Here is a 25,187-nt window from a genome sequence, read left to right on the forward strand (position 1 = left end):
ATATTAATATATATTTTTATTATTATTATTTTTTTATTATTAGGAACTGTTTTTAGTGTTAAGGTAGCTTCACACTGCACAGCTATACGAGCTGGTCTGGGACAGTGGACCCTCTTGCTATATTTACTTTCTTGCTCCTGCACACCAGGATTTAATTGAGGCGAAATATGATAAGCTTTCTTATTGGATCTCACCTCATCTTTCCCATCAGTTTGTTATAGTCACTGAATGTTCTTCCCCAATAATTTTCCTTTTTAGTGTTTGTTACCTTAAGAGTATATTTTTGGACAAATCTTCTAGTCTGTGTGTTATATTCTAAAGTGCTCATTGAAACACAGATTCTAAGAGAAAAATTTAAACACTCAAACCACTGAAAAAGAGGCAAACTACATTAAGAGAGCAATATGATATTATTAAATTATTAATTTATTGTTGTAATGTATTATTAAATTATTAATATTTAATAAAAGTGTCACTATAGCATTTTTTCATACTCCAGTACATCCATCCTCTGCTCTGTTTTTTTGATGGCCATGCTACAAAATGATATATTTTGTTATTTTTTAATTAACATGTATGAAGGTTTTTGTTGCATGCTGTAACAAGAATAAGTACTAGGTCCCTAAAAATTGCAAGAACTTATAAGACAACACCATTCATACCCGATGAGATGGTCTCTGAACATTTATAAGAACGCACAATTTGTAGCTGGGTTGTTGTGTCCACCAGGGCTACCTTTTCTTGCGTATTGTAATATATTTAATAGACTAATTCACAGTCTTGTTGTGGTAGATAGATAGATAGATAGATAGATAGATAGATAGATAGATAGATAGATAGATAGATAGATAGATAGATAGATAGATAGATAGATAGATACATAGGCGTAGGAACCGGGGGGGATGGGTGGGACATGTCCCACCCAATATTAGAAACAGGTGGATTTGTCCCCCCCAAAAATGATATCAGTTCGCTCAGGTCAGCTGTACTATTAATGAGGAGACAGACCGGACCAATCACGGAGCCGGTTCAGGTATTAAGTCACGCCTCTCAGTAGAAACAGCCAATCAGCTTGCTGGTTTTGCGGCGCGCGGAGCAGAGGCAGTTTGCTGTTGGGGAAGCCCCGCCCCCTCGCTGTGAGATTTAGCAGCGAGATCGGGACGCAGCAGCTTCAGCTGATTTTAAAACAGATATGGATATAAGGAGATTTTTCTAAAAGAAAGGTAACGATAGGCTAACCACTTCAACTGTGATGATATGTTTCTGATAGCTGGTTAAAAATACACGTCTCTGAATCAGCACACAGTTTAAACCCACTGTGATTAATAAACTGCAGCTGTGTTAGTGTGTAAGCCACATGTGTCAAACACAAGGCCCGCGGGCCAAATGTGGCCCGCCACGTCTTTTTATGTGGCCCGCGAGAGCTTGTAAGATCTTAGTGTCTATAATAAATAAGTCAGAAGCGTTCTTTGACCAAAAATACATTTCCCACAATGCTTGTCGATTGTATTACCCGCAAAGTTACGGCTTACTGCCACTACACGGCAGTGTAGTCATTGATGTGGAAACCCTGCCGGAGGGAAGGTGTAACTTCGCGGGTGGAATTGAGACATATAAATGTTTATCCCATAATGTCCAGAAAAAGAGAAGTTGATGCAGACGGACGGCTGTGCTTCAAGGCGAAAGACCGGTATGCCTTTTGTGTTACGAAGAGTGTTACTGACCAAAATAAACGCTTTTTAGGAGAGATATAAGTTCTGTGTAAATATTTATAAGACAATAGCTGACAAAATCTGTTTTAATGACGTTAATAAACATCACTGTGACAGCGCTAGTCGCAGTTTCACCGCAGCAAAGTACGAGGACGTGAATCACTTATCTAACCAGCCTTTACTGATTTCTGCCCTCAATAACCCTTTCAATAACCTCCAATAGCCTTTAATAGTCTTCAGTAGCCTTCAACAGTCTAACCTTGCAGCCGTGGTGTGTCCACTAAACTCCGTAGTTATAAACATCCTGAGGTTAGCAGCGCGATAACTGACCTGTTTATAATGTAATCCCAGCAGAGACTCATGCTCTAAACGGCTGCTGTTAGCTGATTGGGCTGAAAGATGAACTGTAGAGAGCTGTATTATTCGGTTACAAAAATCTTTATTTCATACACAGAAGAACTTAAAAATTGTAAAAACGCTCCAGACTGGCTGAGCTGAGCCCTGTAGCCCGTGGCTGGGCTGTAGCTCTGACTCAGTAAAGACTGCGGGCTTGTGGTGCTGCTGCTGCAGCTCCCACTAGTGGTTGGATGAGGAACTGCTAAATCTGAGGAAATGCTATGTTCTTAACAGCTCACAATTTTTGATTTTATATTTATTAAGCCTTATTTCAGTTAATAATTTCAAAGTTAATATAACTTGATGTCATTTCTATTCACTTGAATAGTTTGGTTCTTGATTGATGGAGTTTTTGGATTTCATGACATGACAAATTAAAAGGATTTATGTTAATAGAGCAACAAGCAAACATTTTTTCCATGCAACTGTAATATTTGATTGAATAAATAATATATTGAGAGTTATTTAACATTAAGGAGTAATTACATTCATTTACATATATTACATTTGGTTACATTTTATTACATTTATAAGTTACATCTGGCCCTCGGAGGACAGCCAATATGCCAATGTGGCCCTCGGCCAAAATGAGTTTGACACCCCTGGTGTAAGCTTATCTTTGGAATGAGCTAGATTGGGAGTCAGGGTTAAAGAAAAAAAAAATATATATATGTAATGTTTCCCTGTACCTGATCAGCTAATCACTTTAATTTTCAAACTGTTTATTCATTTAGGATTACAGGACTTACTGTGAGCTATAATGAACGAAAATTGATTTAACTAACTAGTTATCTAGAAGCTGGATGTAGATGATTGCCAGAATTTCGTACAGTACTTTAAGTTGGTAGTTTAAAGCAGTTACTTAACCCCGATCACTGCCCTAAACTAGTGTTTTCCATCTGATCAGCTAATAAACAGTCATTTACTGAGTTTACCTGTTAAAATCCTTTAGCCCCCTATGGAGCCTAAATTAATCATGTATCCACCAGAGGAAGCTCTAGAATATGCAGAACAGTGTTAATATGCAGTAGAATATATAAGAACAGGGTTGAGAAACACTGCTGTAACGTGACTTCTGTTCATTTGTACTTCACAGTAAGACCACATATCCTGACGTTTATAAAAATCTCTATGAAACGTAAAGTTACATTCTTTTACATAAAAGGACACCATCTTAAGAAGAGCTCTCAGTAGAAAAAAATAAAAGTGCAGGAGAAAATGTAAATATACAACAGAATTGACATGCCAATACATAATAATAATAATAATAATAATAATAATAATAATAATAATTATAATAATAATCATAATAACAATAATAATAATCTGTTATATTATTTTAAATATTAGGTGATAACTCAGACATTGCATGCATAATTTTTCTAACAACAGTAGCTGTAATGTGGAGTAACATGTTTAGGTTTTAAAATCACCTTATAATAATAATTTACTTTTAATTAAAAGTAATTTCCACAAATGTTGTTCTAGGAAACTATTGGGTGGGCTTGGGTTCATATTGGCAAATATGTCCCCCCCAATATCAAGCCCACTCCTACGCCCTTGGATAGATAGATTATCATTTACTCTCACAGCGAATACTAAAAAAAGACTTCTTAAATATAACCACTTGTTTTTCCCTCAAATGTTATATATACAGGTGGCAGCTGTTTTCATAGGGCTTCCCAGATGCATTGTGTTTTACAGCATAATTGTGGACAACTCTGGTCTGTTATAAAGTGTTACTTTATATCAAACACTGTGCATTAAGCTATTGTCACCAGAGGGCAGCATTACATTCTAAAAAAAACTCCCTGAGGCCTTGCTGCTTCAAAGTGCCAGAGTTTTATTTCATGCGTGAGATTCACCTGAATATAAACAAATTTAAAGATGCAGATGTAGAATTTAAGGTGGGATAACTATAATGGTAAGAAACCAACATGTAGCTCTTGAATTTAAATCATTTATTATTTAAGATGGAACCAAAATTAAATAAGCAGCTGGTGAACACTAATTTTAAAAGCTGTAGAACTTAAGGTGGAATAGAATAAAAAGAAGCAAATGTAGGTATTAATTCTTTAGCTTGCAGTTTATGTCATCCTAAATTACTTCACTGTTTAAGATGTAACACAAACATTGCAGAATCTGGTGTTGATGTGATGGTGTAAGTATCTTGCAACATTTCTCTGTAAGGTAGGAAACTTCAAAATACTCAGTTTAGCACTTGGAAATAACTACTTCACTTTTTAAGGTGGAATGGAATAGTAAGGAATTATCATAGTGTAACTGCTGTATTTGGGGGGATTAATTCACTGCAGCACAACACCAACAGGGTAAAAACCCTCCACCAGTGGAACCAGCACAACTAAATCCCAAATATGTAAACAAGCTAACACAACACATAAACACACACACACACAACCCCCACAAACATAAAAACCCCCTAACCAGTGATAGCATTATTACTTTGAAAAAATACTGATTACCCCTTTAAAAAGTAACTTATTTAAGTTTTTTTCCGGTTACTTTATTAGTAACTTTAACAGCAGCTGCCGACAACACAACAAGAAAATGACACCCAACAACAAACCTTGATTGAGGCAAAATCAGGCAGATTACACTGTGGGGAGTAAAAACTGCCCATTATTTGTTAACTGTAAGACATAAAACCAACTTTGTGTATTGTTTAACACTGATGGTCAACTTCCAGGGAGTCAAAAAATGTTTACACTGCTATTTTAACACCATGAATTTGACTGTGCAGGACAATTTATTTTAACAATTTTGTTTACAAACTTTGTTTACAATTTTTTTAGTAGTATTTTTTTATTTTTACATGCCCTTCCCTGTGTGTTTGATGCATTTGTGGTAATTCTGAATATACATATTCAATATATACATATATTCCTGATACTATTCCCTTTTATCCTTATATATCCCTGTTCCATTATATATCTCAGGCATCAATGTACAGAACTATTAGGTCAGCATGTCTGCAAGTCCAGAGAAGACCACAGATTTAGACTAAGCTAAAGCTTTACTCTATGCACACAATAATACATAATTGGTTGCTGTACATATGATATTAAAACGAGTATTAGTTTGTGTGTGTGTGTCATGTCTCATGTTTCACTGATTCATGCTGCCTACCCATGCTTGACCAGCTGCGGCTACAGTAACCTCTGATCTCAGGTCTTCTCTCTCACTGTCTCCGTTGGTTCAAGTGAGAAATATGAACCCCTGTAAACAGCCCGGGGGCCATTTCCTGTTTTTGACTTCTGTCCTAACGAGTTCTAACAGATTCAGCATGTGACAGTATCTCACACACTGGCTTCAGCCACTGGGTATCATGTTCTAAACTGGTCAAAAAAAGCAGTGTACCCCTCTACAAATACACACCGTCCATCTGCAGTGGTCATCACACATTTGCTTACTGAATCTTTCATCTCATCCTGTTTCACAAGGTAAACGTGTCTGGCTTCTGCTTCCACTCACTGGACACTTTATTAGAAACCCCTGGACACTTCATTAGAAATCCCCTATGTGGTGCTTCCTCTTACTGGCCATTTTAGTAGAACCCTCATGGACACTGGACACTTCCCCATGGAACAGAGTTACAAGAGGATGCACTGAAATCCTCCCCCTAAGAAGTAGGACGAACCTGTATGCGACTCTGCCGAGCTGATGTGATAGCAGTGGGACGCTAAAGTTTAGCAACCTAGGCTTGCTGCTGGACTTTTGTTAATTTTAGGGCATTGTGGTGCAGCAATTTATTATTATTGGAAGATCAGTCAGCTTTGTATTGGCCATGTTTTAGCCAAAATATTCGATTGGATGATATTCCTTTTCTTTTATCTTATCTAATTCAGCAGTTAAGGGTTAAACAGTTAAAGAGTTAAAGCCCAGCTAAAACCATTTTTTAAATTATTAATAGCTGAAATGTGTTCCTTTAAAGTAATGAGACATACCAGTGCTGCTTAAATGTTTTATAAACATTTCCTAATATTTAAAAAACACTTTTAATTTGGTCACTCGTCAGAGCCCTCACAGATTCAACTGTGCTATAGGCAAGGATGATGTGACACTCATAATATGCAGATCAATCAATAATACCGCCCGCTTCTGACATCCAACCATCTGTCTCACCGCAAAGAATTTCCCCCCGGGGATCAATAAAGTATCTATCTATCTATCTATCTATCTATCTATCTATCTATCTATCTATCTATCTATCTATCTATCTATCTATCTATCTATCTATCTATCTATCTATCAGAGGCACACTGATGCAGCTCAGCCAATCAGCTCTCTGTCCTACTCTGCCTCTAAACCCATACATCACCCAAACTATTTTTTTATTCTATTTTAAATTTGAGCTGACGGTGCTGTCAAAAAAATCAGGGGGTTTAGTGCCTCTAAGCAGCGCTGTGAGTGGATCACTGTTAAAGCTGTTTGCTAACAGGAAAGTTCCTCTTCCAACCTCTAGATGGAAGCCCGTTTTCTTGACTCAGCAGCCACTCAATGCTCCAGAACTGCTACAGGCTCACACATCTCAGTCTGGAGCGTTTTCACGTTTTCTGCAGTTCATGTGTGTAAACTTACATTATGGTGGAAAGAGAATAAAGGTTTTAACTTCACTAACCAGAAAACACCGCTTTATATCTTTAAGCCCATTCAGTGAGTAGCAGAGCTATCTAACACAGCAGCAGGAGTCAGAAAGGTACGAACATTAGGTCAGCTGGACTCTATTAACCAATTAAGTGACTTCTGAAGGCAATGGATTGCACTGTTTTTTTAGGCGTTTTAGAGTAACATCACACTTTTTAGGTTTTTATTTCATAAAACAAAATATGTATCATTTTCACTTGACCTCACAATTATGTGCTACTTTCTGTTGGTCTATCACTTAAATACTTTTTTTTAAGTAAGGTGACAAAATGTGAAAAAGATCAAGGGGTATTCATCTTTTAGCAAGTCCCTGTAAATTACCCAGCAACCCAAGCTAATGGAGAGATGTGATGAGCAGTTCAGCCTCTGTATCAGTGTGTAGAGCAGTGTTTCTCAACCTTTTTTCTATCACGTCACCCTTTAAATATATGCGAGCTGTCAAGGATCCCAAGTTTACGGGGGGGTGGGGGGGGGGTGCTGGCGCAGTACTTCAGGTGAGAAGGGGGGGGGGTGCTGTTGCAGTACTTCAGGTGAGAACGGGGGGGGGGGGGGGGGGTTGCTGGCGCAGTACTTCAGGTGAGAACGGGGGGGGGGGGGGGGGTGGGGTGCTGGCGCAGTACTTCAGGTGAGAACGGGGGGTGTTGCTGGCGGAATATGAAATAAAATAGCGCGTCACAATTAGCGCGATTAGTGCTGCCTGTGAATTGGGACACACCCCGACACGAGCTGACTCTGGAAATGAAATATGCACGTGAGGCGCAATATTTTGACGCCACCCCCGATGAAGCCAGACGGCACCCCAGGGTGCCGCGGCACCCTGGTTGAGAAACACTGGTGTAGAGTATAGGACTACACTTGTAATGGAAGATATGAAAGTTTATGATCTGTATTTAGGCTTATTATTAAAGGGAACACTGGGGTGTGTAGTTTAGCTCATTGTTGTAGGTTATTTGAATGTATATAGTTAAGGCTATCTCTTAATGGTCTAATGTGTTGATCTTGTGTATATCTTTTCTATTTAGCGCTATTATTAGTATGAGAGTAGTTACGATTTATTCCTCTGAGACTTCAGTCTTCAGTAAGCTTCCTTTCACTTATTTCTTATCAAACTCTCTTTCACACACTCACACAGACACACACACACACACACACACATGGTGCATTTCTTTGTGTTTCCATAGACACTAATTACCCACTGTTACATTATAAAATTCCCAGAATGCCCCCCACCCACTCACACACTCCCCCATACCAACATCCTGTGTCCTCCTTTAAACTGCCCTTGCTCTCTTCCATGCTCTTAAGGGTAACTATCTGAAGTGTGTTTGCGTGCATGTATGTGTGTGTGTGTCATGAGTTTGTAAGATATATGGTTTTCCCTGACCTCATAAATATCTTGTACATCCCGCACGCTCTGTGTATGTATGTGTGTGTGTGTGTGAGAGAGAGAGTGTGTGTAAAGAGTCTGCTAAAATGTTCTCATGATGACCACACTGGATTCTCAGGGTCTGCTCATAAATCTGGTTCAGTTTAGAAAGCACTTAAAAGCTCCCAGCGCTAAGAGACTCAAGTACAGTCAGATTTTTGCATTTTCAATATTATTTTGTCAGTGTTTCTGTAAAACAAGATAATTATCTCAGATACAAAGTTTAAATGAAAAGATGACAGGATGCAATTGTAGACTTACCTTTAATAAGGGCTCTGGAACAAACTCAAAATCAGCACTTTCAGAAAACAATGAGACAAACTGGCACGCAAAAAAAAAACAGGCAAAAATGGTGTATCCGTGTACTCAGTACCAGGCAAAAATTAAAACACACCTTCTCATTCAAAGTGTTTCTTTATTTTGATTTTCTTTATTTCCTACCCACTGTGCAAAAGGGCACTGGGCCAGATCCGTTTTGAATTGTGCCGGATCCGGGCCAGATCCTTTTTGCTATCTGGGTACATTGTAGATTAATATCAAAGGCATAAAAACAATTAAGGCACATGCATGGAATTATGTAGTAAAGATTTGGGATGAGCTGGAGCTTCACATCGTAAAGGAAAAGCAGCAACTATTGTTCAGCACCTCCAGGAACTCCTTTAAGACTCTGAGAAAATTATTCCAGGTGACTCTCCCTCATGAAGTCGAGTGGTCCAGCGGTCTAAAGCGCTGCAACTATGAGCGGCCCAGGCAGCTTTGCCGTCAAGCTGCCGGCGCTCAGAGGGAGCAAATTTGGCCCTGCTTCCTCTGGGTGGGTAGATGGCGCTCTCTCCACATATCACTCCTTGGGTGATGTCTGCAGCACAGGGCGTCTGTGAGCTGATGCATCGGGGCTCGAAAAGAGGCGATGGCTGGCTTCACATGTGTCAGAGGAAGCATGTGTTAGTCTTCACCCTCCCGCTGTGTTGGGGCATTACTAGTGATAGGGGGAGTCCTAATGAGTGGGTTGGGTAATTGGCAAATTGGGGGAGAAAATGGGGAAAATTAGAAATAAAATTAGATATAAAAAAAGATATATACCAAGAGTGTGCAGATCTGTCCTCAAAGATAAATGTGGTGCTTAAAAGAATCAAAAGTATAAAATACATTCAGGTTTTACACTTTTTATTTGCAAATTATAATAATATTTCCAGATGTGTTTCTGTATAGCTTCATTGTCTTCAATATTAAATGTACAAAATCATACAAAGAAAGAAAACACATTGAATGAGAAGAGTCCAAACATTTTACAGGTACTCTCAACTTAAAAATTGTATGTAAACAATTTTATAGCTTTTATATCTTGTAATTTCTAGTGGCAAATCTGAAGACAATGATATTGCGATCTTGAGCGGATCTGACAAAAACATTATCAGTATTAAAATGTACATAATTCTTTATTTTTAACAATGCAGCCACTGTTTATAGTTGTTTCTGCAAATTATTTTAATACGTAATCTAAGTGGATTTAACTTAATATAAAACCACAGCAAAATGACAAATCTGATAGCTTGGTGCAAGTTATTAACAAGTTATTAAAAATGTATCTGCGCGTTACTCTATTACTCTTTTACGTGGAAAGCAGGATCGTCACAAATTTTGCGTAAAGATAGAGGCTTTAAAACCATGTCTAAATGTTTATGGATGCATTCAGCTACTTTAGGTTGGTTGGCTTCGTGTTACTCAGGAGAAGAACATCATACCCACACCATTAAAAATGAAGATATTTGCAAAGAGCCAAAAATGTTTCCAAAAACCTCTCCCGTTTCTTTACTGAAATTATTTATCAGACCATCTAAAGTTTTAGAAGCAGTACCATAATTATTTTGTGTATGATTCAGCATTTAGACATTTGAGAGTTTTAAATGGATATGAGGTAGAACTACTGAGAAGAACCAGAAAATGTTTAAGGCAGAAACAACTGAAGAGAACTGAAGTTCACTCTGTGAATCTTGTTAAAAGCATGTGAAGGAAGTGCTGAGATGATCCAGGATTCAAATGGAGGCACATTTCACATGCATATCATTTTCCACATACAGTAAATTACGACATGATTGTTTGATATAATACAAGTTTTTGTGTATTTTTCTCATTATATTGAATGTATTGTCTTGTAAATATGAATGTTTATATTGGTGTTTGTGACAGATATGTGCCAGTATGATTTTGCCGCTAATAATTAACAGCATAAAACCAAACAATCATTAAATAAGTACCCTTTAAAACATGCTTTCACATTTTAGAAGCATAGATTTAGTCTAAAACAAAAATGTCATTCTGTCTCACTAATATTTGGGAAGATATTTGAGGAGTGTCCTTCATTTTTAAATGTAGTAAAGCAGCTGCTGCTTTCTAACACTTTCATCTCATGCACTCAAATCTTCATTAATGATCGATCAAATAAAATGATCTTAAAATGGTCTTGCTCTTGGTTTTTGTCTAGTTGGACAGTGATTGTGAGGAGTGGTATTGTGTTGGAGGGATTGACCACTTTAAAACCTCTTCCATAACTTAAGGAAAAATGTAATAAGCTCTTTTATCCCATCAAAAGACACAATCTGTGAAAGTCACTCAGATTCAGTCCAGTTCGCTCCAAGAAATACCACAGTTTCAGTTGAAGAACTGGAAATAAATCAGTGTATAAACTTGTATAAACCTGTATAAACCCAGTGTATAAACCTGAAAAAGGAGTGGATCTGAGATGGGGAGGTTGGAGTGGTATTGTGATGGAATAGTTGATTATTAACTGTGATGGAATAATTTAAGTATGGAATGGTCAGTGTGCATAGACCATCAGATGACATAAACTAGCTTTGAAACACAGTAAAGAAATAGGTAAATCATAACATCACTACAGCAGAAATCACAATAATGATATCACTAATGTAGAAAATCACAGTAACACTACAACTGCTGTGGATAATCACACCGTGAATATAAAATAAATAAAAATATTACTCGGATCAGTTAAAAGCAAGATCTCTTTTTATATTGGAGAGTCTTGGGTACTTGAGTAGTAACGTCTAACTGGAATACTTTCTAAATTAATTAAGTTAACATTTAATTACATTTTCCTACAGAAATATGGAAATCATTTCTAATTAAAGGCGCTTTCACACACATTACGATTTTTTCAGACATAAAAATATAGATTTCAGTGCGCTTCTGACTTCTGTTCCCTGTAAATTTGGTTTGGTCAATCAGATTTTAATGTTTTAATCTGTCACCGCCGGAAATTAAACAGGCTCCAGTGAAAAATATTGCACAGTGTTGCAGTCCATCACTTTTGGACACAGAAAATATATATATGTGTTCGTTTTGAAACCTTGGAATGTGTTTTTCATGCATTAATAAACATATGTGGTGTGAAAAGGGCTAAAGGCAAACAAACCTTACAAATATATAGCTCACATACACACTGAATTTTTTTTATCTGAATTATACTGACTGTGGTGTAATTATAATTATTCTTTACCGTTTTAATCACCATATTACTTTTATTGAGTGATTTAGATCAGTTTCTATTCATTTATTAAGTTAATTTTGGAAGTTTTCGTCCTCCATACTTATCTTCTTATTAATTAACTTCACATTTTAAATTATATTTGCTGAACACGGTCCCCTAGCAATACTTCCAATGGGGGGCCGTAGCCCACAGGTTGAAATCACTGAGTTAGAGAAGTGTTTTGAAAATGAGATGAGAGCCTCTGTAAATGTTAAAGAACATCCAGTTCTCTTTAACTTTGATTCATTTTGTGCTAGTCACAACAGACATTGTCACAAAGCAGCGTTACAGCCTTCCGGGTCTCAGCCTCTTTTAAACGAGACACTGGTGACAATAGCAGGAAAAACTCCCTCTGAGCAAGGGGAAGAAACCTTGAGAGAGACCAAGATTCAAACGGGAAGCCCATCCCTCCCCCTGGATTGCAAACGTCTAGAGAATAATGGTTAAAACAGCAACAGTAAAAGGAACAGCTGACTCTGTTCCTTACAGAAATGCAGAGAGGCTGTGCTGTCAGATCACTGAAGACCGTCTGATTCTGCACTCAGGGAAAGAGATGCTTGGTCTGAGGTGGGTTAGACGAGATGCTAACAGTTGTCCTTGGCAGGGTTGGAGCTGCAATGCTAACAGACACAGCATCCAGACTCAGAAGGTTTGGAGCAGGTTAGCCGCAGTACTAACAGCCAGTGTGTGCAGGATTGGAGCTGCAATGCTAACAGACACAACAGCCATCCATGGCAAGGTTAGAGCAGATGCTTTGTGCTAGAGGTGGGCGGATCGATCCAAATATCGATAATATCGATACCAATGCTGGCATTGATATTAAGCAATACTCTCCAACACGCACTGACTGCTGTGCATACGGATTTATCAAAGTCTACTGTCTGCCAGTAAGAGTAGTCCTACTACTATGACTCCGGAAGAAATGTTGTTAGTTGAACTATTTATTGTTTTAACATTTTTAGCAAAACAAAGATACATATTATTAAGAGGTTATATAGAAACAGTCTCTTCTAGTAGAGCCTTTGGCGTAGGCCCCATCATCGGCCTAGGGCTCTGCAGATCCTGTCTTACATTGAAGACAGGGGCGGAGCCAACCCCCGGGCAACCAAACGGAACCAACCTGGAGGAGGTGGGGAAGGAGGAGGGTAAGAACGACCATCAGTGTCTGAAAGTCAGCAAAGGTACTGAATGAGTGATCTTATTTAAAGGCACAAGGGGACAGCTGATTGGATAGGTAATTAGGTGACGTAGCATTGGAGTCTTTAGTAGAACTTACGCTGCACTTCCATTGCTGTGCTGTGTCATGGAGGAGTGCACCTCCATCCAACATTCCCCCCTTTTTACAAAGAATGAAAGCTCACAGTTAGGGTAATGGAGATCAGTGAGGGGAGAATTTTTATAATATTTTTGTATTGTGGTTTCTCTTTTCTACCTCAAAAAAATTACAGTTTAGTTACTGTTCAGTTGTTTCTAAACAAAAATGTTGATTGTGATAATAAAGTATTTTATTGTCACATACAAGGTACAAAGGTGAAATTCTATCCTAGGTTTTTAGATTTTTAGGATTGATGAAGCTTAAATATTAAAAAGTATCAGTATCGATATCGATAACACCAATACTGGCCCTGCATTTACTTGGTATGGCATCGATACTAAAATTCCCGGCATTGCCCAACTCTACTTAGTGCTCCTTTAGGTTGCACCCATTTGCTGATACAGATGTGGAAATGTACACACACACACATTCACAGTTTGTCAAGTCCCTGTACAGAAGTACTGCCAATCGATTAGGACTCTCTGGACACAAAACTACTGGCTCCTTACCTAAGGCTAAGGATAAAGGGACATAAAGCCCCCCAGCATTGAACTGTATTACTGTATTCTCTGGAATGATGGTGCTTCATCCAATACTTTCGGGATGATTTGGGTAGAGCTGGGGGCTTATGTTGCTGAACTCAATCAAATCCTCACTGCAATGCTTTAAAATCTAGTCGAAAGCCTTTTCTGAACAGTAGCGATGGTTACTCCAACAAAAGCTAGATAAAGCATTTTAATAGCCTCGATTTCTGAAGAAACGATGAAAGTGTCCCAGGACTTTTGTCACCATCACTGTAGTCTGATATCTTACGATTGTTAGCATAGTCTGGACATCACACACGCACATGCACACACAGATAAGAGTGTCTCACTTTCCTCTAAACTGATTTTAAAGTGTTTTATTCTACTTATCTGGGCACTCTGTGGTGTAGATGTTGCTAATTGTCTTAATTGCCTCGTTAACAGGATCATTATGATGCCACTGCGTCTGACCTATAAGAGAGAGCTAATGTGATGCAGGGGTAACATGAGAAGCACAGTGACTCATGCAAGCTAGGGCTCTAATTCACGCACACACACACACACACACACAGGTACTGACCTCTGTCCAGATGCCCCCGAGACCCGTTCAGAAATGAAAACCCAGCATGGGCCTCATCACTTGCAGATATCCTTTGAAAGTCCTGAGTAAAGCATGCACTCTCTTTCACAGAAACACGCACACACAAACACACACATACACACACATAGGCTTTGTGTGGTACAATAGGTAAGGTGAAAATGACTTGCTTATTGCTTATTCGAGTAATACAAAAATCACTATTTTAATAAATATGGATCTCCTCCCAGTCACAAAATGTGTGTGTGCTCATGCTTCTTTGTGTTATAAGTAATGATGGCCAGTTAAGGCCTATGATGATATGATCTCTCTCTCTCTCTCTCTCTCTCTCTCTTTTTCTCCCCCTCTCTCTCTCTCTCTCTCTCTCTGAATGTCAGTGGTAATAAAAAGCAAACAGGAAGTTCTACATCTGCCAGTCCCCCCACTCACACTCTCAGTCACTCACCGCAGCAAGGAGAACAGCAGTGTGTGTGTGTGTGCTGGTGTGTGTGGAGAAAACGTGTACATGAGGATCCCTCGTTTGTCGTTTGTGAAGATGACAGGCCACTGTTTGGAATCGCGGCTTTGGGAAAAAAGCAGCTGGGTTTTGTCAGCAAAAACAAGCAAACTGGAGATCTGAGCCCAAACTTCAGAGCTTCACCAGCCAGTGAAGGTACAGTTTACTGCACTCTCCTTTCTTACTGTGTAGACAGGTTCTACTGTTTTATGGTGCAATATCTAGTTATTCAAGTGTATTAATATAGTTATGCATCCATAAAGTTTATAGTTCAGTTGTTTATGTTTTATACTTGCTATTTATTAATGTAAATTGCTGTCCAATGATAAAGAAGTATCTTTATTTTTGTTGAATTTTAGACATCTACATTATTTAAACAAAAAACAAAAAATGTTTCTTGTACTGTGTCAGAAATTCTTGATACATTAACCAATAGAAATTCTCCAAAATTACCTCAAATAAACTTTTATTACATCGACTCTCTCCTGTAAAGTGGCTGTTTTAGAGATACATGTTTTCCATGGAACAGCAAAGGTATACAGACGGGAAGATGTCTGCAATCTGCACTAGTTATTAATATCATTATTGCTACAGCCTGCATTAACCGGTAATACATTTATAACTGCAGCACTCAGTAGTAATAAATAGATATACTAATACTAATACTAATATTACCACAATTGAGTACAAAACTGTTATGGATAGAAATTAATACAACAAATAATAAATGATGAACTGAGGTATTAAAGCAGTAGTTAAAATTGGTATGAGTACTGAAAATTCCACGTTACTGATACAGTCATTAATACAGTAATTTGTAATAATTATTCATGGAGGCATTAATACATTTTTAATAGTTATACTGACATTCAGCAATAATCATTTATACTGTTATCAATACAGCTACTAGTTATTAGTAGAGTTATGAATCAAGTTATGAATCTAATTTAATTATTCATACAGTGAAGAATATAGTTATTATGGACATTTTGAGTCTTTAATTCATCTCTTTTTAAGTGTTACTGATATAATTGTTAAAGTGGTTGTCATTAGTGCTATTTTAGTCCAGTTATTAATTCAGTACTTCTTGTAAACATTAATTTGATATGTTCAAACACCATGGAGCATTTGTGGTTTTCATATTAACACAAATCTAGATCTAGAACTATGTCATGTTTCCAGAAACTGCTGAAACGCAAGCTGCATTTGTTTAATTTATTTATTAATTTAATAAAAAATATATATGGAATCAAAAATATAATTTGACTCAACACGTATTCATGCAAATGCGTTCATTCAGCATTTTAGCATTTTTAGATATTCTTTAACACAGCCTGTTAAGCTGATTAAACATAATATTTATTAATAAAAAGGCTGTTGCTCATTTCTATCTTACACTACATTGCCTATAAAAAGTCTTTAACCCCTTGAAAAGCTTTACCTTTTAAATGCATTTTTGGGGAAAAAAATCACCTGATCTAATTAAACAGAGGTTCAGGCAATTAGTGCTCACAGTTAGTGTAATGGAGATCAGCTGAGTGGAGCGAATGTGTTTGATAGCACTATAAAGACACCTCTGTGGGGAAGACCCACACCACGCCCGAAGAAGACTAGTAAGAAAGGCCACAGGGACATCTATGTCTGCTCTGCAGGAGTTAAAAGCTTCAGCATCAGAGATGAAAAAGAAGAATACAACAACAATGTGTTCCTCACCAGTCATAAAGTCAGCATTTTAAGAGTGACAAAAAAGTTTTTATTGGACTACAGTGAGAGAAACTCTAAGGTCAAATATGAGAAATGTCTTTGGTCTGATGAGGCCAAAATGCAGCTTACCTTCTCATAGTAGATAAAGATACAATGTGATATTACAGTAAAATCGTTTTTACAGTTTCTATGCTGTATTTCATGTTAGTTTCTTACCGTTTATAAAAGAAAAACATTAGAATATTGGCATCAGGGTTTCCAGTTTCGTACAGAATAATTGCTTAAAGTAGTTGCTTATATTTAATACTGTGCATTAGGAGCAGATCACCTCTGAGATCAATCTTTTAACTTTTAACAACTCAAGCACTATCAGATGCCGCCTTTTCCAATGGCATCATTTTATTAGTGCTCAAGAGGTCAACCATTACATAAATAATATAAAAGAAGAAAGGAAGCCCAGGGATAATGAGTATACCTTGATGGTGAGTTTTAATGAAATGAGGAAACTGCCAATATGCAATAGAAGAAACAATTTTTAAACTCTACCTTGTTTGGGTAGAGTTCATTCCAAATGTTTTTTATCCCATATAATTACTTTTCCCTTCTCCTTTCAAGGTTTAATTTTGGACATTCAGCAGCAATTACATAAAAGCGTAGTTTTTTTAAATATTAAAACCTAATATTGAAACGAAATAGCTCTTTTTATGGAACAACCCAACTATCTTTCCAAATAAGGCTCCTTGAGAGAGTACAATGTCTTCCAGTACACTTCAGAGAGTCATTATTAAACTCACGCAGACATAACATCACTTCTGCAGAGCTGAATTTGATGCGCTTGGACTTCAACCTGTAATCTGAGGTGATCCAGCCTGGGTGATTTTATTGGCCTTTGTGGAGAAATTCTCCTTCTCTGGCATTCCAAGGAATAACATTCCGGAACTGGCTGATTTGGAACACGTGCGATGTGACATATGGACTGGAATGCTGAATAGCTCAGAACCTGATATAGCGCTCACAGCTGAGTTAATGTGAGCATGAACTGTGTTGGGACGACTATGATTAATGATGGTCTTAGCAGTCTTTACATACATTCCCCAGTCTTTTTACTACAAATGCCTCCCCTGTAGCTTCACTTTGCCTGTAGACTGCAGCCTATATCATCAACCCCCACTTTAACCCATTCATCACTGACCAGTTTCTGACCACATATCGTTTGGGTGGTACAGCTTTCTCAGCTTCACAGGAACATTAACATGAAGGCATTAGCTTTAGGGAAAAACTTGGGATGGCTAACACAAACTGTACATCAGCTGTGCATCAGTAGCTACAAGTGTTTCTAATAAAGTGGCCAGTGAGTGGAAGCACAAGGTAGAGATTATTTAAAGTATTTAATAAATTGGCCAGAGGATGTGCATACGGGTTATGGGTTCTATATGTTGCTAATTTGATGGTACATACTGTATAGAATATATACTAGTGTAGAGCCAAGTCTAAGTCAAGACTTTTAGTAGTTGTGTCCAAGTCAAGCGCAAGATCGCTTTTCATCATATAATGTTTTTCCTCATAAAAAAAATAAAAGAAGAAAAAAAGCTATTTACTTTACATTCAATGTAAATTATTATACAATTTTTTGCATTTTTTTTTTTTTGGGCTACAGCGTTCAGGAAGCTGTAGGTTATAATGACGTGTGAATGGCTGTGTCCTAAAATCTTTCCTATTTAAAAGCATGTGCCCTATAGCGCAGCATGTTGTTGGTGTCACAGGAAGTACACTTTGAGGGGCAGTGCAGGGTGTAGGGTGTGATTTAAAAAAAAAATCTGTAAGGGGACAAATACTTTTTTACACCACTGTGTATGAAGTGCACTGACTGAGAAGCGGATGAAGTAAATGTGACAGAAAATTGGCGGCTTTGCTACAAACATTATATCCTTGGCTGTAGCCTGGGAAGCCCAGCGCAGGTGACGCTCCTGATCAGAAATTGCTGTTATTAACTCTGATAACTGAAGGCTTAGTTTCAGTTTATAATAAACAGTATCTCACACAGACATGTCAGACTCAGCCGGTCTCAACAGCAATTTCCGGGTATGTCTCTCCCAGAGACCGAGACAAGAACGAATCCATTCCATTCTCATTTCTTCAGTATAAGTAGCTACTTTTACCTAAATATTGATATTAAGATATTATGGCTTATTTTACAAACTATATGGTAAATTAAGGGTAATTAGGACATCATGTCAAAGTCAAATGGGGCAGTTTAACCATACAAGGTTTATTTAATGAACGAAGAGGGAAAATTTACGTTTTTGCTGAGCTCTATCTATGAATCCACAAAATCAAGATACAATAGTTTAGTATAATAATCATTTAAGTATAATTGTTTGTTCTGTTCATCATGAAATGCTTACACAATGTGAGGATCATTTTTTTAAAGTTGAAAATATTAATAAAAAAACGACTTGCAAAATAATTTACACGTTTTAAGGTTTCTCCGGAACATTGCTCATCTAGTGAAGAAATGGGATGTACTTATTACTTAAGCTTTAAAGACACTGATTAATCCTAGTCTTGATTATGTTATGCAGTCACTGGGGATTTTCCACTGAAAATTCATTTTTCAGTTGAAGACTGCGCGTCTGGGAGAGCAGCCCAAAATCTCTCAGAGCTAAAGAAGCGATGGATAAATTATGGGCATAATGGCTATTCTTTAATATCCTGCTGTTTATAGGAGATTAGTGAGGATTGTGCAGGTGCGCAGTTAAATGTTTGTGAAATCAGGCGCAGGATCTGGAGCTGTTGAAAGATGGAGACTGAGGATAAATGATGTGAAAAGATTAACCAAGATAAATGGCCTACAAGGAAACGTTAGTCAACACACACTGCCTCCCAAAAGTTTAAGAACGCCTTGCTTTCTTTTCAAATGTGAAGTTTCTCACCATCACTTTTCATCTGAGAGAACTCCCTGAGCTGCTTCAGTAATGATGGAGCAGCTGTGCCTCTAGTGTATTGGGTAAACGGACCTTCAGATACATTCTCATTTCTTAAATATACAGTAAGTAGCTACTTTTATCTAATTAGTGATTTCATGGGTTATTTTACTAACTATATGGTAAATTAAGGGTCAGGGCCAGTACTGCTGATACCGATACCAATAAAGATACTTTTTACTACTACATCTATTTTTGTGTAGGGGAGAACAATGTGTCATAATTTACTAAGTGAATGCATCATCATTATGCATTAAAAATAATTTATTTCGTTTTATTTTAAGTGGCTAAATATATTCCCTTTGTGACTGTCTAAATGGTCCATTAATCAGTCTGTTTAATTACTGTGATGATCAATTACACTGAAATATAACATTAGCCTGTCTAATGCTGGACATGACAAAATCTTACTTTCACATCACAATAAACTACCTGGATGAAAACTACTAATCAGCCATAATTCATTCTGCATAAGTGGAAGCTTATTTGATCTAAATCTAAAATCAAACTTAGATTAATAAATAAATAATTGAGAAAACAAGACTGTAAATTGTTTAGCATTAATAATTATTTGTACAGTGTCTGCTATGTAATGATCAGTATCCAGTATGAATACTACATTTTTCAATATTTTAATGAATATTTCAGTACCCACTTATTTATACAATGTGAACGAGTCACAATAGACTAGAAATGTTTCAGTTTGTACTATAAATTATTGGGTCTCCACTACAAATAATTCAGTACCTGATATTGAGGTACCTTCTATTAAACAAATGGATTTGTTGTGATAATGTAAATGTGAGTCCACATAAAGACACATGTAGAGTTTTAAATATGCATTTATAAAGCTGCCAAATTCAGTTTGTGTAATAAATATCCTGTTAAACTCTGTCAAAAGTGTGTACTGATGTTAATGGTCTGTACGCAGCAGCAGATTTTAGTTCTGTTGCAGAAAAACATCTAAAAGCCTCCCTTCCAGTTGGGCTGAGTTTCCTCTGCTTTTATAAAGCAGTACTGGATACTTTTGTGATTTGCAAATTGTGTAACTGTCCCTACAGAGCCCCCTGTGTAGCCCCCTGAAAAAAGAGGGGAGGGATAGGAGAGAGTGTTTTTTTTTTCTTTCTTTTTTTGGATAGGGGGATTCTCAAGCATTCTATAAAAGAAAGCCCCCATAGGGAAGTCCCACAAGCCAATCAGATTCTTCTGTGTGCCCTCAACCTAAACTAACACAATCCAGCTGCAGGACAGGCCTACTGAGAGCTGTTAAACACATCTGCTCTTTACCCACATTTCACACACACACACACACACACACTTGCAAACCCTTACTCACTTCTCTACACCCAAAACAGTAACAGCAGCAGACAGACTGATCGATAGAGAGGAGTGAGAATAAAGACTAACAACAAAGAACCGGATAGAAAAGGAAGATAAAAAGAGAAAGAGATGAGGATTACAATGCAGGAATAATAATTAAAGAAAAAGAGGAAAAATAGAAGAGAGTATAATTAAAAATGTAAAAGTGGAAAAAAATTAAAAAATTTAGTATCAAAGGAGGCATATGCTAGTCTTTACCTTCCTGGTGTTGGGGCTTTACTAGTGATGGGGGTGTACAGCTGAACAGCTGAATGGATGGGATACTCAGCATAGATAAACTGGGGATAAGTCAATAAAAAAATAAAATAAAATACATTTTATTGATTAAAAGAAGAGGGATAAAATAGAATGAATAGAAATATGAGGACATGCTGAAGGAAAAACATACTTAAAATACAGATAAAAGTGAGATTGAGAATTTGAAGAAAAAAAAACTAATAGAGGATGATATTGAGGAAAACAGAAAGAGAAAAAAAAAATATGTAGGGAAAATGAGAGTTAAAGGGAGATGAAATAGAGACAAATTAAGCAAGACATAAACAGGGAAGAAGAGAGTGAGAGAGAAAGACAAAGTTAGAGAGAAAAAGAGAAAACGAGAAAGTGATTGGAGTGACAGAGTGATATACAGAGAAAGAAAGAGAAACAGAGAGAGATAAAAGAGAAAGAAAGAGAAAGTGAGTGGAGTGACAGAGTGATATACAGAGAAAGAAAGAGATCAAAGAGAGAGAGACAGTGAAAGAGAGACAGAGAGAAAGAAAGAGAGACAGAGAGAGAGAGCATCCATCATAGTGTATGTTTTAGTGTTTCTTCATAATCCTCTGCTTCAGTTGTTCATTATTACATAACACTGTGGGACAAACTCTACAGCAAAGGAACGTGACGCTTTCAGCATTTGCGTAAACATGCAACGAAACATCGTGTTCACTCACACACACACACACACACACACACGCACACACACACACACACACACTCTTTCCATAAGGAATCTGAACCCTTTCACACGCGACTCAATCCACTGGAGACTCTGTCAGTGGGAATCTTTTCCTCCGGGTTTATTTTTCTATTTTGGCGAGTCGAGAAATCCTGGCAGCGATTTGGGCTCGTTCTTGTTATGGGCCTCTTGTTGAGAGCTTTCGCAAGTCCTTGTTTTCGTGTCTTTAACAGCAGTTTTCTGATGAATGTGAAGGATTAAAGCAGATGATAGATGACTGTGCTATAAAAAACATTTTATCACAAACATTTCATTTTTCTTTTTTTTTCATTGCAGGACCTTTCGCATTCCTGTCACAGCGAAGTCCGCTGCATGATTGACCTGCTGCCATGGACACAGACTCCTCCCTCAATGTGACCGACGCCCCATTTCAGCATCAAGTCCAAAATGACTCATGCGACTATCTTTCGCCCACCGTCTCCCAGTACCAGAGGAGACTGGTGCCTATTTTTTACACCTTCATATTCCTGCTGGGGTTCTTTGGCAACATGCTCGTTATCTGCGTGTTCTGCCAGAGTTCATCACGGCGGACTGTGGCCAACACATATCTGGTGAACCTGGCAGCGTCAGACTTGCTGTTCCTCAGCAGCCTGCCCTTCTGGGCCGTGTACTACTCCATGGGCTACGACTGGGTCTTCGGGAGGCTGGCGTGCAAGCTTTGCGGTGCCTTGCTGACGATAAATGTCTATGCTAGTGTCTTTTTCATCACTTGCATGAGTGTGGACCGCTACCGTGCCATTGTGTACCCACTGAGCACCCGGAGTGTCTGCCACGCTCGGACCATTAGCGTCGTCATCTGGCTGGTGGCTGTCCTGTCCACTGTCCCCACACTAGCATTCCGAGACATACACCCATTGAGCCAACTGAATGTAACGGCCTGCGTCATGATCTATCCTAACAGCCTTTGGCACCCCATGCTAACCCTAGCTAAGAACACACTAGGGTTCCTAATGCCCTTTGTCGTGATGGCCACCTGCTACAGCCGCATCGGCCGCCACCTACTGACCACACCCGACCACCTTGAGCAGGCTCAGAACAGGATAGACCGTGTTTTGCGATTGGTCATCGCCGTGGTCTTGGCCTTCTTCTTGTGTTGGTGCACCTTCCATGTGTTGACCTTCCTGGGGGCTCTGAGAGACCTGGGGGTGAACTTTAGCTGCAGAACAGACCTGGCGGTGGGAGCATTGTTGCCCATCTCGCTCTGTTTGGGCTTTTCCAACTCGGCCATCAACCCCTTCCTCTACTGCTTCGTAGGGAATCACTTCAGAGAGCAGCTCTGTCGACTCTACGATGAGAAAGCACCCAGGCTCTCGCAAAAGCGAGACTCCATCAGCACACGCCTCAGCTCTTTCTCACGCAAACTCAGTGATGTCAAAGACTCTGGAACTATAGAGAACTTGTCTCAGAATGGTGCCCCCTAACTTTACTGGGACAAGAGGCAGATCTGCCAATCATTCACACAAACACAAATATTTTATTGATGTAAACCCTCATTTGACTCAGATCTGAAAGGTACCTTGGCCAGATGACATTTAAAGCACTGTTATGCTACTTCAGTAACCAAAGCAAAGTTGCTATATGAACCCTCAGAGACTCTAGGGATGCATTTCAAAATGATACATTTCCCTCAAACTACTGCATGAAGTAATGAACTTTGCATTCTGTGCTTCCTGTCTTCACTTCTCCGATTCTTCTGCTTAACTGGCAACAACCTGTGGAAGCAACTTTGTGGACTCTATGAGGACTCTACAACTCTATGAGGAAAAATCAAAGGCTTATACAATGGCAGGACACCATCAGCACACGCCTCAGCTCCTTTCAAACTAAATCAGTGATATTAAAGACTATATACAGGGGTTGGACAATGAAACTGAAACACCTGGTTTTAGGCCACAATAATTTATTGTCCTGACGGACAGTTCTGGTGGAAACAGGAGAGTTGAGGTGCACCTTGAATTCTGTCGTGATTTGAGCAGCCGTGGTTTTATATTTTTTGGATATAATCCAGGTTAGCACCCGAACATCCCTTTCAGACAGCTTCCTCCTACAGCGTCCACAGTTAATCCTGTTGGATGTGGTTTGTCCTTCTTGGTGGTATGCTGACATTAACCTGGATACCGTGGCTCTCGATACATCACAAAGACTTGCTGTCTTGGTCACAGATGCGCCAGCAAGACGTGCACCAACAATTTGTCCTCTTTTGAACTCTGGTATGTCGCCCATAATGTTTTGTGCATTGCAATATTTTGAGCAGAACTGTGCTGCTAAACCTTCACACTCTGCTCTTACTGGTGCAATGTGCAATTAATGAAGATTGGCCACCAGGCTGCTCCAATTTAGCCATGTACTGGTCTTTCAGTTTCATTGTCCAACCCCTGCAGAGAAAATTTAAAGCATCAGAACAGTGAGCTCTAGTGGTACAGAGGCCAAACTGCAAGTGTGTGCAACTTTACTGGGACAAGAGAGACATATCTGCCAGTCATTCACATATCACCTTTAATGCACATATAAAGTACCTCCCAGTGCCTTGTAATAGCACATGATGTACATTGTTTAAAATTCATGAGTTGTGCACATAAGAACAACTGGCATTCACTATTACACTTACTACGGAATCTTAATCTAAGGGGCCAATGTCTATATTTTTCTTGTTATAATTCACCCTGAGACCCTGTTGTGAACTAAATTCATTCAGTTCATGAAGTGCAAGTATTACCATCACCATGTTTCAACAGGCTTGTTTTTGAATGTGCCGTTATTTGCGGCTGATGTTTGCACAAATACAATGGTGGTTGAAAGTTTGTAAACCCTTTAGAACTTTCTATCTATAATTTCTGCATAAATATGACCTAAAAATCATCAGAGTTTCACACACAAGTCCTAACAATAGATAAAGAGATACCAGTTAAACAAATACAAAGAAATATTATAGACTTGGTCATTTATTTATTGAGGAAAATAATTAAGTATTACATATTTGTGAGTGGCATACTTGTGATGTGTGAATGTTAGATGTGTCAATGTTTCTTTGAAGGTGATCTGATGATGTTTTAGGTCATTTTCATGTAGAAATATTAACTAAATTCTAAAGGGTTCACAAACTTTCAAGCACCACTGTAAGCTCTGCTCTGATTGGCCGCTCTGTGTTATTGGATGCCATTTAAAAAAGCAGTTCAAACTCAAAATAATCTTTATAATAAAATTTCTAGCATTAACTGCCGTTGGCTGATGCATGTAAATTTGATTGTATTTTATTGTAATATCACAAAAACAGTGGTAAAGGTAACCGAATTAAAAAGTTTTGAAAGTTTTGATTATGGGTTTTACATTGGCCACACATATTAAGGTCAGCCGTAAGACTAGGAGGGGTTAATTATATTAATATTTAATGTAATGTTAATATCTGAGTTAAACACTCTACATGGGGCCTAAAAGAAACAGATGTAAAA

General features: G+C 38.2%; 1 protein-coding gene across 1 annotated transcript; it reads left to right on the forward strand.

Moving 5' to 3' along the window:
* The first annotated feature begins 14,597 nt into the window (after positions 1–14,597).
* Positions 14,598–25,050, forward strand: agtr2 (angiotensin II receptor, type 2). Its single transcript, XM_007257529.4, has 2 exons — positions 14,598–14,832; positions 22,015–25,050. Exon 2 carries the CDS (start codon positions 22,068–22,070, stop codon positions 23,157–23,159), a length of 1,092 nt encoding a protein of 363 aa, XP_007257591.3. The 5' UTR covers positions 14,598–14,832; positions 22,015–22,067; the 3' UTR covers positions 23,160–25,050.
* Positions 25,051–25,187: the final 137 nt, after the last annotated feature.

Source organism: Astyanax mexicanus, chromosome 1, assembly GCF_023375975.1.
Source record: "Astyanax mexicanus isolate ESR-SI-001 chromosome 1, AstMex3_surface, whole genome shotgun sequence".
Classification (NCBI taxonomy): Eukaryota; Metazoa; Chordata; class Actinopteri; order Characiformes; family Acestrorhamphidae; genus Astyanax; species Astyanax mexicanus.

Excerpts from the sequence above, each read along its gene's own strand:
- agtr2 (XM_007257529.4), top strand. The coding sequence starts at position 22,068 with ATGGACACAGACTCCTCCCTCAATGTGACCGACGCCCCATTTCAGCAT.